The sequence below is a fragment of the Notolepis coatsorum genome (genome assembly GCF_963971535.1).
Source record: "Notolepis coatsorum genome assembly, chromosome: 19".
In the NCBI taxonomy this organism is placed as follows: domain Eukaryota; kingdom Metazoa; phylum Chordata; class Actinopteri; order Aulopiformes; family Paralepididae; genus Notolepis; species Notolepis coatsorum.
Window position 1 is genome coordinate 77,937,644 of NC_140183.1, and position 18,732 is coordinate 77,956,375.

An 18,732-nucleotide genomic window follows, 5' to 3' on the forward strand; every position below is an offset into this window, starting at 1 on the left:
TCGTCCAGGGTCGCACTTACACCCATCCCGTGGCGAGGCTCATAGAACTGCCTCGACTCCCAGACACAATCGATGATGACCATGACCCTACAACCCTATGACTTTGTGAAGTTGACTGACCCCTACAGCAAACCCTTATGTGTAAATAGACAACGCGATTAATCTGTCTCTGTTTAACTGATTAGGTCTGGGACCTATTCAGGGGGTGGCTGTTGTGAAGGGCCAGATTAAACCGAATATATATATTTATTTATATATATATATTTAATTGTATTTGTATATTCTCTAATATTCCCTGATATCCCTTGTATATTTCTTGTACAATATGCATTGAATATCCATTCTAGCCTACTGAACATCCCATAATAGTCTCCATTCTACTATTGGTCGAGACCTTGGTGCCAGGCTGCCATACCCCTCAGACCCAGTTCAAACGTACCGCTCCACATGTACGAACAAGTCCTAGTTCCGCGTAGGAATCTGGCTACCGCAACACTAATGGGACTATTTGTTCATAGTGCGTATATATACTGCGCTACTAAAGTAGGACTTTCTTTTCAGTCCAGTTTCTTACCCTCCAATAGAGTCACAGACGTAAAGCCTCCCCGCGACGCCACATGTGGGAGTAAGGCCAAGTTTGCCTACCATCGGTATTGAGACATCGTGTATATTAATATTTGAATAGTCATATTTGGCACTATATCGTCGAGTTGGACGTAGTCTATTAAGCTAATAATAGTCTGTTAATATATAGTGCTTCGTGCGGTGAGAATACTACCGTAGTCAGTACCCCATCGTTTCGGGCAGAGAACTGGCTGCTTACCCAGGGTGGTTGACCCCATGTGAAGCTGCACCCGAGGAGCCCCAGAGCCGACGAGCGAGTGGACCTGTATACCGGATTATTCTACCGACGACAGCCCGCCTTCCCAGGCACGGATTATGCTTTGTATACTTTGATTATTCCATGGATAAAGACCCCCGACACTGCCGTGTGTTGGAACCCCCCCCCCTGGAGAGGACGCAAGGTGAGGAGACGCTCTGCAAGACGAGGTCGCTTCACGTCTCTCCCCCGTGGACCGGAGAGAGCCGGCCCACAAAGAGTCCACCTGCTTTCATCTGTGGTCCAAGGATCGCCGGCGCATTGAACGGCACTACAGTGGGTTCACCTGGGATACCCTTGGCCGGACGAGGCAGCCGGATTCTACCCCCCCCCCCCTCCTACTCCTGTCGGCTTACAAGCGACCGGATTAACCCCCCCTCTAGTGTATCCAGCCTATAATCATTAAAGTATCATTGCTGTTATTCCTTAACTATTCCAGGTCGTATATTTACCACTTGCGCCATCAGAGATTGGACATTCTCTATTGATATACCGACGAATACTCCTTGCCATAAAAGTGCATACTATTTCAATTCATAAATGTAATTAAGTGATTAAGTGCTTGCTCTACACACCATTGCTGTGTAGTAATAAACGCATACTTCGACTTCGTACATTTGTGTTGGATCCGTTTCATCTACGTGAGAGTGTTTATGATAATATATTTATGCCGTGTACTGGGTGGCCGAATATTAAGTACAAAGGTAATGGTAGTAAGTATCATATCTAGTAATACAGTCAGGGAATTGTACCCCTCAGTTACACTAACCCTAGCGACACTGTTACTGTCATGGTTTTTGCTTTATTTCATCTTTCACTAAACAGGCCACTTACATCGGAATGGATTTTATTTCGGAATGGCCATTTTCATTCGGAATTAAGTATTTTCAGATGTTTACATGATAACTTTAAATAGGATTGAACGTTAATTCCGAATGAAAAGGGGATTAAACCGTCCATGTAAACGCAGCCACAGTGAGGGACAGCTGTCTATTTCTTCTTCCTGTGAGGGACAGCTGTCAATCACTGGCCTCTGTGGTTAATTGCCTCATGGTAGGGCAGGTGTGTGGGCTTGATTGCACCTGATGCAGTGCAGCTGTGCCTATGGTCGCTGAGTCTATTTAAGTTGTCAAGGCTTGTTATACTAAATTGTAGAGCTGATCTCTGCCCTATTCAGCATTTAGCCTTTCTTTGTAGCCATTCTTGTTTTAGGCTACTGGCTTTATTTTACACATTGTTTTATAGAAGCTGAGCCCTTTATTGTAGTGTTTCTTTTCATGACAGTTTTCTTTAGTTTCTTTTGGAACTGTCATTCACTATGACAGTTCACTACTGCACATAAACTCCCTCAGTAGAGGTGTATTGTTATTTACGTTTTATATATAAACTCTGTTTAGGAGGTACCTTTGTGGCTTATTTAAATTGTTTCTACAATACCTCTTTATTGAGTGTTGTCCTGTTTTTTGGACTTGATTTATTTTCTTAAATACTAACTTTGAGGCTTCCACCTGTAAAGGTTGTTTTTTTGTTGTTTATTTTCCCTTCTCCTTAACCCATTCAGTGCCAACCACGAGTATAGTCAGGTTACCTCGCCATCGCTTGAGTGCCAATCATGAGTATAGTCTGGTTTTAATCGTTATTTCTTTTATTAGCGATATCAATACATTTTTCATCCATCCAGCCTGACGTTATCATTGGGAATGGCTCTGAGCTCGCAAAGGGCAAATACCACCGCCTATTGTCTCCCGGATGGTATTGCACATCATTGGATTGGATTGGCTGGGACTGTGCATCAAAAAAATAAGTCCGGTCCAGGTTTTACTTCTCGGGCATGCAGCTGGATACTATTGCATTGACTGGGGGGACTGGGAGCATTGTGGAAATAATATTATAATTATAATACATATAATAATATGTGTTTTGGACTATAACGTTGGATCAATGGACGCAATCGATATTTGGAATGCCGATCAGGAATTGGATTAATCTTTTTGCATGACATCAGATGTGAGGTAAGGCCTTTATGTTATGAATCTTGGGGTAATCAGATGTTCCTTTCTCCCCCATCGGAGCGTGTGTGTGTGTGTGTGTGTGTGTGTGTGTGTGTGTGTGTGTGTGTGTGTGTGTGTGTGTGTGTGTGTGTGTGTGTGTGTGTGTGTGTGTGTGTGTGTGTGTGTGTGTGTGTGTGTGTGTGTGTGTGTGTGTGTGTGTGTGTGTGTGTGAGGTTCGCGCCGACCAAAGTACGGAGAAGCGATTTTTCAGACCCCGCTTCTCTCCGTGCATGAGGACACATATACTATCGATAATCTAGCATTTATTTGAAAACGATTCATAAATCAGCCGAAAAATTACAACGTGTTTTGTGTATTCCACTAAAGGGCTATTATCGTGTCTTTCTCTGGAATTACTAGAAATCTCCAAAACTATACTCGTATTCAAAACGGTATAAAACGGAAATGTACCGATGAAAAAACGATCCGTTTCGTACATGTTGACTGCAAGCAAGTCATTGATAAGCGACGGGTGTATTAGACCCATAGCCATAATTTAAGATATAGTTTAAGCGTTTGCAAATATCCCTGTCCTCCCATTGATTAAAGCGGTGGCAATCTAGACCTAATTTCCCAGAAGGGGCGTGGCACTCAATGTGTTATATGCCGTATTTGCTATCGCGTTCCGCTCTGAGCCTTATGAGATATACTATCTCCTATGATACCTAATGTATCTCCCACGAACAAAAAATACATGCACCACACCTGTATGGGGCTCCGCCCCCATGGTGGCACCGCCCATATAGCAGTGACTCTGGTCACCACACATCCTTCCTCTATTTTCGTCCCAGCGTACTTGGATGCGTGCACCGTACGATAACTAGTAGGATGAAAAGATCAGAGTCATAATGTTGGAAGCTTACCGGAGGTTGCTGGCCCCTGGCATCTTCGACGCATGTTTTCGGCGACACGACGGGCCTGTGTTGATGTTCCTCGTTTGATGACAGCACATCGAGGTTCAGCTGTACAAGACTGGCTGTCGGGCCAGCTTGTACTCAGGTAGGCCCTGTGTCTTCAGGCATGGGTATTAGTGTTAGTAATGCTGGTTTGTTTTGTTAACACAACCATGTTGTGTGTTGGCGCCGGGGGCAGGATGGTTTGGTGAACGTTCTCTGCAGGGAACGGTTTTCAAGCTGTCTTGGGCGTGCTGCTAAAACATCTAATGCTATGCTACATGCTATCGCTAATGCCGCATGCTATTACTACTGCTAATTGCTATGCTGTTTTAATGTCTCCGCCGTGAGATGTTGTCACTCTCCCTCCTCTTGCCCGGTTCATCAATGAAGGTCAGTCGGTAGCTGTTGTGGTTTTTTTTGCTGAGTTCTATTTACCTTTTTCGGGTAAATGGGTTGACAACAGGGTAGGCCGTGGCTAGGTTGCCTAGCCAGGTATTTTACCTTGTGTTCCGGCGGGGTTTGTTGAACGGTGTTCCCATCTGGGTTGGCGTCGGGTAGTGGGGCTATGGGTCCAGCCGACATGGTAAACATGTTGCGTGTCTGTGCACAGGCAATTGTTGTCTTGGGTCCCACATCGCCTGGCGCTAGGCTGCAGTAGTATAAGGGCAGGGCCGCCTGGGAGAAATGTGACGCCCTGTGCGTTTTTAGACGCGAGGCCCCCCACCTCCTGGGGCGGCCCTGTGTAGGGGGCTATTGTTTCGTTTTGTCACTCTGCTATGAGAAGGTCTGTCTTGCTACAGTTTTCTCTCTTCTCAACCGTTCATACTGACGGTCAATCGGTATACTGGGGGAGTAGTGCGGGGGGGGGGCTTTGTTTACCTTTTTTGGTAAATGGGCTAAACTAGGGCTGGTGTCCTGTTGTGAATATTTTGAATGAAGGCGGGACTGGTCCGTCTCCCCTTAACTTTGTGTATATGGGCTTGCTCATTCTACAGTATTTTGTGGTTTAGCTCTTTTATTCATTTAACCCTTTCATGGTGCACACCACAATGGGGGGTGTTGTTTGCAATCACCACTGTGGCTCCGTGTTAACATCAGTCCTTTGTTTTTGATATATTGAAACAATGCCCCGGCCGGCCGACACCATGGGTGGGTCGGCCTGGCGAGTGGCTGGTGGGCTGTTAAGGCTTGTACCGCCACGGTATGGAATTGGCAACGATTAGAACTGTGTTCGAATTGCTGTTTTTTTCTATTAGAAAAATGGTGTCTGGTGGAGGGGCCTTGAGGGCCAGCCGACGTCGACACATCGCGCGAGGTTGTTGACGTTATTAGCTTTGACCCAGCCGCAAGCTATAACCGCTCAGGGTTCCCCTCTCCGCAGGGGATTTTGGTCTTCTGCTGGAGCGCGGGCGGTATTGTCCTAGGCCCTACACCGCCTCACACCGCGCAGCCAGAAGAAGAGAGAGCACGGCCTCGTCAGCGGCGATGACGGGGCCCTCGACAGGCGGCCATGTTTTTCCCCCGCCAGAGGTATCCTGGGCGTCGATTCGACAGGTGTCCACAAGGCCGACAGCCTTGGCGGCCGAGGGATCGGCCATGTAGGATGGGTTCGGCTTGAACAAACAAGCCGTCACCGTCCTGCCGCGAGCAGCCCGCTCTCCGATCGCTCCCTTCCCCAACACCAGCGGAAGAAGTGGGCTCTGATTGTTTCCTTTGGCTGCGGGCCGCGTGCCTTCGTTGATGCGCGGGCGGCCCCCCTTTTCGCTTCTCATGGGGACAGGGGCTGACACCCAGTTTATGGCTGAGCCTGGGTCTGTCCGTGAGAATGTTGTGCTGTCAAGCGGCTCCCACACCTTGATCTGTGTTGGTTGAGCCTGGTGTTACGTCTGTCAACTTAAGTGTTGTCAGCAGGGGGGCTCGAAACCTTTTGAGGCACACAGTGCGGGCTTCCCCGGCCTCGCCTTCGCCAGGCCTGGTATCATGTTGGTGCCTCCCACTCCTGGAATATTGGAAAGTGGTCGCAGCTCACATGATTTGGGGTGGTAGTAATATCACTGCAGGGCTACGGTGTGTAGGAACCCATGGGGGCCTTACACCTTGCATGTCCGGCTGCAGAACAACTCCTTCAGCATGTTCTGGAGGGGTGTTCAGTGGGGGGGCTTTTTTCATCGGAAGCCCCCCGTATCAGACCGGCCCTTTCTGTCGGGGTTCCCCCTTGGGTGCGATTGCCTCGTGGGTGGTGTCAGGGTCAGGTGTTCCGACACGGAACGCGCTCCTCGCACGGTTCCAGGTTTGGCTACGCACAGCGGGGGGACCGGGCCAACTATCTACGGTTCCTAGCGGACCTGCGCCACGTGACGGCGGGTGCGTTGGGAGTGTCGTCACATATGACTACGGCAGTATCATATGTCGAGGTGGATGGAGAGAACGCTCAGGCGGAGACTTGTGTTTACACAACCCCACCCGTTTTCAGGTTTGGTACAGACCCTATTGTCGGGGTCTCCAGCTGTGACAGCTCTGGTCAACGAGATCCAATCTCTGTGGACGAAGCAAGCCATCGTCGTGGCGTTCTCCTCCCGGTGTTCTCTGCCCGAGAAGTCGGGAGGGAAGGGTGTAAGACCCAGGCTGGACCTGTCCCATGGGAAGGTTCAGCATTTTTTGGATCGTCTCCTACCTGTTGAACACTGTCAGGTGGGGGTCTGGTTCTCCTCCATAGACCTGTAGGATGCGTATGCGCATCCCCGATCTTCCATCCTAGGGCTTACCTACGCTTCCTTTGCAGGGTTAGCGTATGAGTACCAGAGGCTGCCATTCGGTTTTCTCTGGCTCCCCGCATCTTCACCAAGTGCGTGGAGGCCGCACTGGGGCCTCTGCGTCGTCCGGGGTTACGGAGTGTTCTGCCCTGATGACGTTCTGGTCCTTCGCGGTCAAGGTGGATCGTCAGGTCTCGTACCAGGCAGGTCTCTACCAGCCTGGGGTTGCTGTAGACTGGATGTAGAGTATTCCTCTTCCCAGTCAACGGTTGGAGGGCTATGGGCATCCATCTCAGAGCGTGTTGTCAACACGCTCGGGAGGTTCCGTCCTAGGACGGTTACGGCGCTGTCTCACGTCGCGTTTTCACCGACGCCTCCCTCGCTGGTGATGCGTCGGGCCAACGCAGTAGGGGGCAGCTGGCAAACCATGCTGCCCGGTCTGCGCTACGTTCGATGTGTTGGTGTTGAAAGCGGTCCTTCTGGTCCACAAATGGTGTTGATCAGGACGGACGATACAACGTCAGTGTCGTGTATCGACAGACAGGGAGGAGTACGCTCCCCCTGTCTGCACCAGGCGGCGGGCGGCTGGCTATGGGCGTCCTCCATCTGCGCGGCCTGAGGGCTCCCCACATCCCCGGCAGGGAGAATGTGGGTGCAGGTGTACTGTTGCGGGGCGGCCCTCATCCTGACGGGTAAGGATTGCGTCTGGACATGGCCAGGCAGGTCTGGGACCGATGCCGTGCCGCCAGGGATTCTTCCCCATACATCTGTTAGGTCAGTTGTTGGGACGGGTACGTTGAGGGGCGCAGGTTCTTGATCCTGATGGTGTTACCATCTGGAATGCGCATGCTCCCTCCACTGTCGCGCTTACGCGGGCAGATGACGTATGTTCCAAGTGTGGTGTAAGGCGGGGGGCCGGGACTCAGTCTCCTGCCCCCTGGATGCTGTCCTTAGTTACCTCCAGTCTCTCCTTGATAGACTGTCGGCTTCGACGGTGAGGGTATATGCAGCAGCTATATCCTCCTATCATGAGGGGTTTGAGGGGATGTCTTGTTCAGCCACCCTCTTGTGAAGCGTTTCCTGCTTGGCGCTCCGCTTACGCGGGCAGATGACGTATGTTCCAAGTGTGGTGTAAGGCGGGGGGCCGGGACTCAGTCTCCTGCCCCCTGGATGCTGTCCTTAGTTACCTCCAGTCTCTCCTTGATAGACTGTCGGCTTCGACGGTGAGGGTATATGCAGCAGCTATATCCTCCTATCATGAGGGGTTTGAGGGGATGTCTTGTTCAGCCACCCTCTTGTGAAGCGTTTCCTGCTTGTCGCTCGACGCGTTAAGCCGGTGCAACGCTCCTTGGCTCCGACTTGGGATCTTCAATTGGTCCTCGGTCGGTTGTCCTTGGCCCCGTTTGAGCCGCTCGAGCAGGCGCCGTTGGGACAGCTGTCCTTCAAGACCGCGTTCCTTCTGGCTGTCACTTCCGCTAAACGCGTAGGTGAGCTCTGTGCTCTCTCGGTACGTCCAGAGTGCCTGTCTTTTCGGACCGATTGCGGTGTCACTCTGCGACCTAATTCTGCTTTCGTGCCTAAGAATATCCGGAGTTCCTTCCGCTCCCGGGATATTGTGGTTCAGGCGTTTCGTCCTCCTCCTCACACTAGTGAGTTAGATGTGGGCCTTCACCTGTCATGTCCAGTCCGTGCTTGGGGATTTACCTCAGCCGTACTCAGGATTTCAGGGTTACCGACCAGCTTTTTGTCTGTTACGGTGGGGCTCGTGCTGGTAAGGCACTGTCGGAGCAGCGCCTGTCCCATTGGTTGTGCGAGGGTGTTACCCTCTGCTACACGTTGGCTGGGCAGGATCCCCCTGGGGGCGTCAGGGCGCACTCCACTCGTGGGGTGGCTGCCTCTGCCGCTCTCCTGGGTGGGGCCTCGGTGGAGGCCATCTGTGCTGCAGCTTCATGGTCCTCCCCGGGCTCCTTTGTAAGGTTTTTCCTCATGGACATGACCGGGGGTTCTGTCTCCCAGGCGGTTCTGGGGTCTGTGGCCTTTCCTGCTTCCCGTCCTTTGGTCGGGTAGCAGGAGTGTATGGGTATGGGCCACAGTGTGTTGAGTCACACGTGGTTCCGCCTGTACGGTGTGTTCAAGGGGTTCTAGTTTCCCTCTTGTTCGCATTCAGGTGGAGTTGACTGCGCCCCCCCTTCATTAGGGAGGATAATAATAATAATAATAATAATAATAATAATAATACTTCGTTTTATATAGCGCCTTTCAGAGGACCCAAGGTCGCTTTACATAAGGGGGGGGGGGGGGGGGGGAGATAACAAGTCAACAAACATAGTGGACAGACACAACACATACATATAAAGTGAGAAAGTTAGGGGTTGAAGGCCAGGTTGAAGAGGTGGGTTTTGAGCAGTTTTTTAAATGAGTCCAGCGTTGGGGTGGTGCGGAGTTCTGCGGGGAGGGAGTTCCAGAGGGTGGGAGCTGCCACACTGAAAGCTCTGTCCCCGAACGTCCGCAGTCTGGTTCGGGGGATGGAGAGCTGACCAGTGTCCGTGGATCGCAGGGACCGTGACTGAGTGTAGGGGTGGAGGAGGTCAGTGAGGTACTGAGGTGCCAGGGCGTGAAGGGATTTGTAGGTGAGCAGGAGGGTTTTGTAGGTAATGCGGGATTTGATGGGGAGCCAGTGGAGCTGGATGAGGATGGGGGTGATGTGCTGCCAGGGTTTGGTGCGGGTTAGAACCCTGGCAGCTGAATTTTGAACATACTGGAGCCTGTCCAGGGTTTTGCTTGGGACCCCGGACAGGACCCCGTTGCAGTAGTCCAGGATGGGGTGACAGGGCTCCCCGCACCCCTTGATGTGGGCTTACGGGTCCTCAGGGGGTACATTTGTCGGGCTTCGCGTCCGCTCTTCCCCATATCTCATAAGGCTCAGAGCGGAACGCGATAGCAAATACGGCATATAACGGTAGGTTATGTAGATAACCTAGTTATATTAGTATTGGCTGAGCGTTCCGCTCTGCGCGGCCCTGAGTTCCCTCTTGAGGAATCTTTTCCTGGGACGGGTTTTTTGGCGAGGAAGGATGTGTGGTGACCAGAGTCACTGCTATATGGGCGGTGCCACCATGGGGGCGGAGCCCCATACAGGTGTGGTGCATGTATTTTTTGTTCGTGGGAGATACATTAGGTATCATAGGAGATAGTATATCTCATAAGGCTCAGAGCGGAACGCTCAGCCAATACTAATATAACTAGGTTATCTACATAACCTACCGTTAATGTCTGCTTAAGCAGTTTAGTGGTTATTTGTTATACGAATAACTTAAAGAGTCCCTATTATTTTTTAGTGACCCGCAGCCCTCAGTTACCTTAAACTAACCAGAACATTAACCCTAACCCTTTCTATTTGAACCATAACCATTAAACGTTAAAACAAATCATCATTATAGTATTGCTGTTTGTATAATTTTCTGTCATCATTTTAGCGTATTCGCCCGGGACCACAATCATTGTTTGTTCGACTCCTTATTGCACGTTTGTTTTGGACTTTCAAAGATACGAAATGTACATTATATTACTTATACAATAAAGCCCCTTTTCCACTGCATGGTACCTACTCGACTCTACTCTACTCTACTCTGCATTTTCGGTTTTCTGGTACCAGGTACTTTTTGGGTACTTTTTGGGTACTTTTTTAGTCCCTGCTCTGTCGAGGTTCCAAGTGGGTAGAAGTGGTACCAGAAAAGTCACGTGAAACACTGCAGACCACTGATTTGTCAGAAGAGAGACGCGTCACTCATTGGAGCATCTCCACAAAAACAGAAAGCCGCCATCTTTAATGTCTCGTGTAGGATTTCATTATGTTTGCAGCAGGCACAAGTGCAATAGACAAAAAAGGATACAGTCACTGTGTATTCTGCCTCATTTATTGATGAAACAAAACCGACATCAACACAATTTGCCACCGAGCGGAGAGTTTAGTCTCACAAAAAGATCGCTGACTTGTTAAGCTTGTTGTTAGGTTAGGTGCTAATGTTGTGCTAGCGTTTTAGCATGGCTATCGTACATAGCGTGATCAATATATCTCGCTATTGATTGTTTGTACTAGTAACGTTAATGCTAGTAGAATAGACACAACGTGAGGTAATCACCATCCATTTTAAACCGGTTATTACCTAATGCTAACGTTAGCAGATAGACGCAAGACTGGTAACGTTACAGCTTGTTGTTAGCCTAATGCTAATGCTAATGTTAACGTTAGCAGATAGACACGAGAGCCTAGGTAACGTTAAAGCTTGTAGAATAGACACAATGAGAGGTAACGTTAGCGTTAGCAGAATAGACACAACGAGAGTCTCGTTAATGTTGTTATTGATTGATTGATTGATTGATTGAAAACTGTGTTTTACTCTGGCTTGCGCCTAGCTCATGGACATAGCTATGCTGGAGCTCTCATGCTGTACACCAGCGGGCCCGCCTCCCCACACGGAGACAAACTGAGTACATAGTACCTGCAGTGGAAAAGGAACGAAGTACCAGGTACCTAAAGCGAGTCGAGTACAGTAGGGTAGAGTCGAGTAGGTACCATGCAGTGGAAAAGGGGCATTAAGTGAATATATTACTCATGGCTATAACATAACGTAAATTATGTACCTTTTTCCCTGTGGTCAATTGGTACTTTATTTTCATTTTCTGATGAGACCGTGTTGCCTCTAAATACAGATAGATAATTATAAATGCATGTTTTATTAGCAAACAAATAAAATTTTCCCCTCAACCATCCTCAAAGCGCCCCCAAAATTGGCCATTTTAGTTTTAGTTTTTGAAGACTGCATACTTTTTTTGCAAACCCAAACAACATACTTTATTCTTATAGCACATGCATGAGCCTGCCTGAAAGATGACATTATGAAGTTTCTGATTCCAGAAAAATATTCACTTTTAGTGCTAACGTAATAGAGTTATATAGGTCTGAACTTGAGTTGTAGAAAAATATGTTACTCAAGTTTTTCTGTAGTAGTTAGTAGTCCAGAGGTAGTATTTCCCCAGAAGGTGGTATGGCTTACACATCCAGACGGAGCCATAGCCTGAAGCCTTATGTAGTAGATATCCACAAAAAAGATCCATTCAGAAATGAGTGATTAGGAGTGATTTTGGTAAACTGTGTACAAAGAAAAACTCAGTTTTCTCATAGACTTCAATTAATTTGGCTTCCTGTTAAAGAATTTAGTTGTTCACCTAGATCCCTAATTCACACATCCCCACATGGGGTATAATTGGAAGCCACACTCATTGGCTACAATGATCCACAATCATTTTCGAGATCGGATCTAGATTGACGGAACTACTGCAGCCTGAGTCGGGAGTGGTATTTTGCGCAATACCGTGTACTTTGCACAAGCCTCAAATACCGGCATGTAACTTGAGAACTGCTGAACGGATTTTGTCGGATTTTGTCGCTATTGACAGGCAACAAATAAGCCTTCAATTTGATATATATATATTGTATTACAAAATATGCACACCCGAGCCACTAGGGGTCACCAAAGTGCCGGTTGCAAAAAGTCCGAAAAACTTCCCATATGTGGGACGTCGCAGCTAAAGAGGTTTTAAAGGTCAGGCTAAATATCAGGTACAGTATGTATCACTATCATGGCTGGCATCAGCAACATCATGGCTGGCATCAGCACTATCATGGCTGGCATCAGCAACATCATGGATGGCATCAGCACTATCATGGCTGGCATCAGCACTATCATGGCTGGCATCAGCACCATCATGGCTGGCATCAGCACCATCATGGCTGGCATCAGCACTATCATGGCTGGCTTCAGCACTATCATGGCTGGCATCAGCAACATCATGGATGGCATCAGCACTATCATGGCTGGCATCAGCACTATCATGGCTGGAATCAGCACCATCATGGCTGGCAGTGACTCACATTGAACCGTGAGCTTAGTGTGGGCAGACAGGACTTTCTTAGCCTCGTTTTTGGCATCACAGCGGTAGGTAGCCATGTTGTCACTGGGCTGCAGAACGAGGACCAACTCTCTGGACACGCCCTTATCAAAGGGCAACTGCCTGAGTGCATCTGACACCGGCTTAGCATCCTGAAAGAAAACAAGATGGAAGGATGTTATATACGTATACAGAGTTTTTTTTATGTACACTTGAGTGAATAATAAGGGGAAGAAATTATTAAATAAACGTCAGATAGAGGAACAGACACACATGAACACACAGAAGGGCAGACGTATACACAAACCCACACACCAGTACTCACATGTACACAATTATACAAACGAACGCACACACACACACACACACACACACACACACACACACACACACACACACACACAGACACAGACACAGACACACACACACACACACACACACACACACACACACACACACACACACACACACACACACACACACACACACACACACACACACACACACACACACACACACACACACACACACACACACACAATGGCAATTTAATGTACAGGCTTACAGGGGCCCCAAGCCCACAGAGGACAGGGGCCAAGCTTACTTTTTTTTAAGCATAATGAACATTAAACAAATATATATATATAATAATAATTTACTAACATTCAGTCATACCAGTTAACTCATTGAGTGCCAAAAATGAGATATCCCGTTTCTGAGAGCCAGCACTTGAGCGTCAATAACGAGATATCTCGTTTTTAGTACCTTTTTCCTTTTTTTCTATTTTCTTATTCTAAATACTCGTGCAGGCCTTTGTGAGTGTGCCTGGGACATCTGGCTACATTATAATTGCAATGATGATTGAATCCCGACAGGTGGCAGTATTGCCTACCTTATGAACAACATGGGCCAGTTTAGTGTGGGTCTCCCCATGCTGCAGCGAGAGCTCCCAAAGCACTAGGGAGCGAGCAGCAGTGAGCAGTACAGCCAACTTACGTTCCTCAACAGCGATCACCTAGAGTGAACTATTGGATATTATGAAGAAGAAGACAAAATGCACACAAATGAAGAAGAAGACAACGGATGAGGGCCACCTAACGTTATATGTATTGATGCTGTTCTGATCGAAGACACTCGCAGCGAGAGTGGAGTACCTGCTGACAAAGGTAACGTCTATTTTACCGACCCCCATCATAAAACATGCTTTTGTAATGATCGCAACGTCGGAAAACAACCTAGAAAACAATCTAGAAAACCAGCCTGGATTATTGTGAAACGGGGCGATTTTTTGCTAGGTATAGCGCACAAACGAAGGTATGTAGAAATAAACAGTTTTGTCCCTGTTGGAGTATAAATAGTGCCTGTCAAATGAGCCATACTATTGTCTCCATAGCTATAATATAGAACATACGATGGGTGGCAGTCAATGAGTTAATATACCAAGAAAAATAAATGTCATTGTGGTGACAGACTTCTTCAAACAAACATTTCTGAGTACTTTTTAATTCATTCACTGCCAGCTATTATCCTTATCCCATTCTCACTGGGCCACGCTAAAAGATAGGCATTTTCACTGTGCGTCACGAATATATATATATATATATAGGGGAGAATGGGGGACGTTGTCACACGGGTAGGTTGTCACATTCATTATATTTCACCACCAGAGGGTCCTGTCCCTCATACTTTGGTATTTAAATGTCCAGAATTGGGGTCAGAGTTCACCTACATTGTCATCTTTGGAGTGAAACAGCTGAAATTGAGGTGAGAGGACTTTTTGTGTTTTTCATGTCCATTTGTAAATATTCCGCTCCTCAGTATTTTTCTTCTAGGCTTTTACACATTTGGTTTATAATAAAACAATTATTACCCTTAAAAAGTGTGAAGGGATAGCTAGTTTAGATTGTTGTTAGCTAGCTAACTAGTTGTTAGATGGCTGTTAGCCTTGATCAGGGACCGATTTTTAAGGGCCCTTTTCGAGCGCGGGGGGCTCCTTTTTATGCTTTTTGGGGGGTTTTGGTGATCAAATATTGAATATTGAACTATAATAATCAGTGCAGGAGCTCACTTATCCTTGAAAGACACTTTTATCACTGACTTAAAAGGCCCATACATCTCCATAAATGTTCAGGGGGGAGGGAATAAGTGCCTACAGACCACAAGAAGTGCTGTATATTCTGTATTGTTTAATATAAATGCATTTTTTATTCCAATTCCGATTTGTATTTGAGATTCCCAAATCCCATCTGACTTGACTTCTTTGTGTCCCTCAATGAGTGTAATACCAGCATTCAACTGTATGCGCCACAGCGGTTTCTATCATCATCATCATCATCACCACCCACGCTATGCATAAAATATATAGGTCCGCGGAGAGGCACGCTGAGGAGGCCGTGCAAACTGCAATGGAATATGGGGCATCTCTCTCTCTTTACCTAATATTTTTATTCTATCCTGACATTTTTCAGTTGGAAGGGCAGTCTATATGCGTAACGCTAAAAAAAATATAATTAACAGCCACTTTTTTTATGAGGCTCAAAAAGGCAGGTGCTCAATCACCCCTTGAGCTCTATGTGTGCACGTGCCTGGCCTTGATGCTATCAAGACATTCCAGTTGGGGTTGGTTGTCACATGTTCTGTAGGCTATTATTGTTAGGCCGATTTATTGTGTTCTTATTTTGTTATATAAGAACAATATACTGTAGGATGGCCTAAAGATGTGTTTCCTGTTTATGTTCATGTTAAGATGCATTAAGTTATGTATTTGTCAACTTGTCAATGCAATTAAACTTTCAAATTTAGTTCTGCCTTCTTGTCTTCTTTTTAAGATTTTCCCATTAAAACACATGGTGACAACCAACCCCATAGTGTGTGATGGGGTTGGTTGTCACAATGTGTCAGAGTGTCTTTGATAGGTGATTAACTCTTTGTTACAATACGTTGGAAAATGAGAGGGATACACATTTCAAGCCAACATCTTAAGCTTCAATTTAATGTAGGAATGACTATTGAAAGATGTTTTGATGATGAGCAATTCACACTAGAGTAAAAAGTGTGACAACTATCCCTGTTCTCCCCTATATATATATATACAAATATATATATATTTGTTTAATTTAGATTCTAATCGATTCTAATCGATTCTAACATTTTCAAATCGATGCAGTTGAATCGTCACATTAGGATCGATGCATTTCGATGCATCGTTACACCCCTAATATATACATTAATGGCACAGAAAGGGTTAATTACTGACATGCATTACTTGTATGTATGTGTATGTGTCTCCCCTAATATGCCCAGACAACGAATCTAACCTCGCACATGGTTGTACAAAAGTATATTCGTCTGTAAAAGGTTGGCAAGAGATTAACATTGGACTCCGTTCAGTTGGATTTGTGATTGATTCCACATAGTAGAAGGGGATGTTTTTGTGACCCTTTATTTTTCCCCATATGAGGTTGGACACGATTACATTGTGTGATTTGCTTTAAAAGTGTGAGGCATACAGGGAATGATCTTTGAGTAATGGAAAATGTAGCTCACCAATGAACCTGTTGTACAATGTGTCTGTTGTTGCGATGCATCGAGGTCCATCATTTGGTTTTTAATGCTTAAAATAACAGGATGTTTTAGTGAACCTTTATTTATTTAGTCCAAAGATTAAAGTTGGACACTACATTGTGTGAGTACTCATATTACTGAGTAATGTTACATTAGCAGGTCAACATGGCAATCTGTCGTTGCCTGTTGCGCTTTGTAGCACTTAATAAACAGAGTGGGCTGTCAGTTTATCACGTTAATTCGATTAATTAATTACACCGAAAATTATTGCGTTATGAAAATTAACTCTAAATTAATTACTAAAAAAAAATCATCTCATTCATTCCATAAGAACGTAGAATACACATTTACAGACTTTTTTTATATGGTCCATTTGCATGTTCTTGGTACAGTATCTGATTCTAGGGACATCTATGGATCTCAGGGAATGTATTCCCAGTGTCAGAAATACTGTGTCTGTTACTAGGCTTGAGTAAATTGTAATGAACCAAATGAGAATATCAATAATTTTTTTTAATCTTTAACTGTGAATAACACTTTGCTCAAATTGACCAGACCTGAACATTTTTAGCAAATTAATAGATGGAAGATGATTGAACAGAAGGTTTTGTAGATACAGTACTGAATTCTGCCATCCGGACACATGCAATTTGAAATATGATTATAGAATATCAGGCATAAAATGGTTATGCGATTAAAATGCGATTAATTGGATTACTTAATTACAAATCCTGTAATTAATTCGATAAATGTTTGTAATCGCCTGACAGCACCAAAACAGACATTTGCATAAAGCAAGCATATCTATCCACTCCCATGTTGATAAGAGTATTAAACACTTAATAACCCATTAACACATTAACTGCCACAAAGTTTGCCCGTCTCATACCACTCTCTGCCACCACTCTAAGCATATGGAGATGTTCACCTTCTTTGCAGGGCTATAACTTTTTAAATTGTATTGCTAAATTGACATTACTATGGCCCATTCAATATCTATCGTTCAGGATGTAGGAACGTTATACTTTTTCATTCATAGATTCATACGAAAATACCGTCTAGAATATAAATATGTTTTTATTGTTTTCTGCAGTAATTCCTAGAACGTGAGTTATAGGCATAAACGCATATTATCAATTGCCGTTTGTTGCCGATACACGCTATATTAAAAATTTCAACTGTACATGATCCTAAACGTTATGACTCATCATGCGCGGATGAACAGGGGGGGGGGGGGTCGTTTATAATTCCGTGATCGTCAGTAAATGCTTTATGTAGTATGGGTGATATATTGATCAGAGCAGTTTGCATTAATAATAATAAACAATCACGCTGAAAATGACGTCAGCGTCCTCTTACCGTTCGCCGATGAGACTGGAGGAAAAAGATCCCACTTATTTGACGTGGATCGACTAGATCCATTTCCGGTTTGTATAATAATAATAAACGCCCAAATCATATCGATTATTGAGTTATGGCAGCGATCCATATACACAGATGTGTGTCTAGAGTCCCGCAACAATATGTGAGTGCCGGACGCATTTCCCAGATGCACAGAGATCACCAGAGATCCATTTCCGGTTGTAACTCGCCGATCATCCACCAGGTGGCAGTATTGAAGCGTTGCAGAGTTGTGCAGTTGTGTATCAGCCGAGGCTGGGTGAGGGAATTATGAATACCATGGCGAAAAAATGAAATATGATCTCAATAACGTCGTACGCCGTGGAATGGCAGAATTAGCATGACCTTGAAACACGTTGTACGACGTTATTGGCGCCCAATGTGTTAAGGTACATTTTGAACAGTTAAAAATAGTGTGATTAATATGTGATTAATCACAAGTTAATTATGGACAATTATGCGATTAATCGTGATTAGATATTTTTATCAATTGACAGCCCTATAGCAGTAGCAGCATGTTTATCCAATCAGGTGCATTCCACCTGGGGGAAATTGCTTTGTCAATTTGGGGCCCTGCTAGCAGGCGGGGCCCATTTCAGTTGAAAAGGGTGAAACATAGCTAAGGCCGCCTATGATCATGTTGAACTGAATATGGACATAGCCCTATGCCTTATCCTTACCATCCCAGTTACCAAACGAAGAGCGATCTTTCTCTAAACCTTCCCTAACAGCAAAAACAGAGCCACGTTGCCTTGATGTCCAACTAGCGTGGCATTCTTCAGGCCTTGAATTTTAAAAGACACAATCAAGGCATTTGCTGCGAAGATGACCAGAAGATAATTGTGCTCTTTTTATACTGGTTCTTTGCTTGTGATGTTTAATTGAAAATGTAAAACTGAAATCAATTAAACACAATTTTGTGCTCCTGCTGTGCACACAGGCCCGAGGCCTACTTGGCTGATGTCTTGACTTATTGTTTCTGTTTACTGATAAGGAGGGCACTCACACACACACACACACACACACACACACACACACACACACACACACACACACACACACACACACACACACACACACACACACACACACACACACACACACACACACACACACACACACACACACACACACACACACACACACACACACACACACACACACACATTTACATTTAGTCATTTAGATGACGCTTTTATCCAAAGCGACTTGTTGGTGACAGGTATAGACAACTC

The 18,732-nt window shown here is 45.8% G+C and overlaps 1 protein-coding gene across 1 annotated transcript in view; it reads right to left on the bottom strand.

Moving 5' to 3' along the window:
- nphs1 (NPHS1 adhesion molecule, nephrin) overlaps positions 1 to 18,732 on the bottom strand; it is a gene marked incomplete at its 3' end in the record, with an annotated part of 212,975 nt that overhangs the window by 74,292 nt on the left and 119,951 nt on the right. Inside the window, exon 11 of the mRNA XM_084336716.1 lies at positions 12,516 to 12,684. Within this exon, the coding sequence (XP_084192842.1) occupies positions 12,516 to 12,684 (169 nt within the window). The remainder of the gene's footprint in view (positions 1 to 12,515; positions 12,685 to 18,732) is intronic.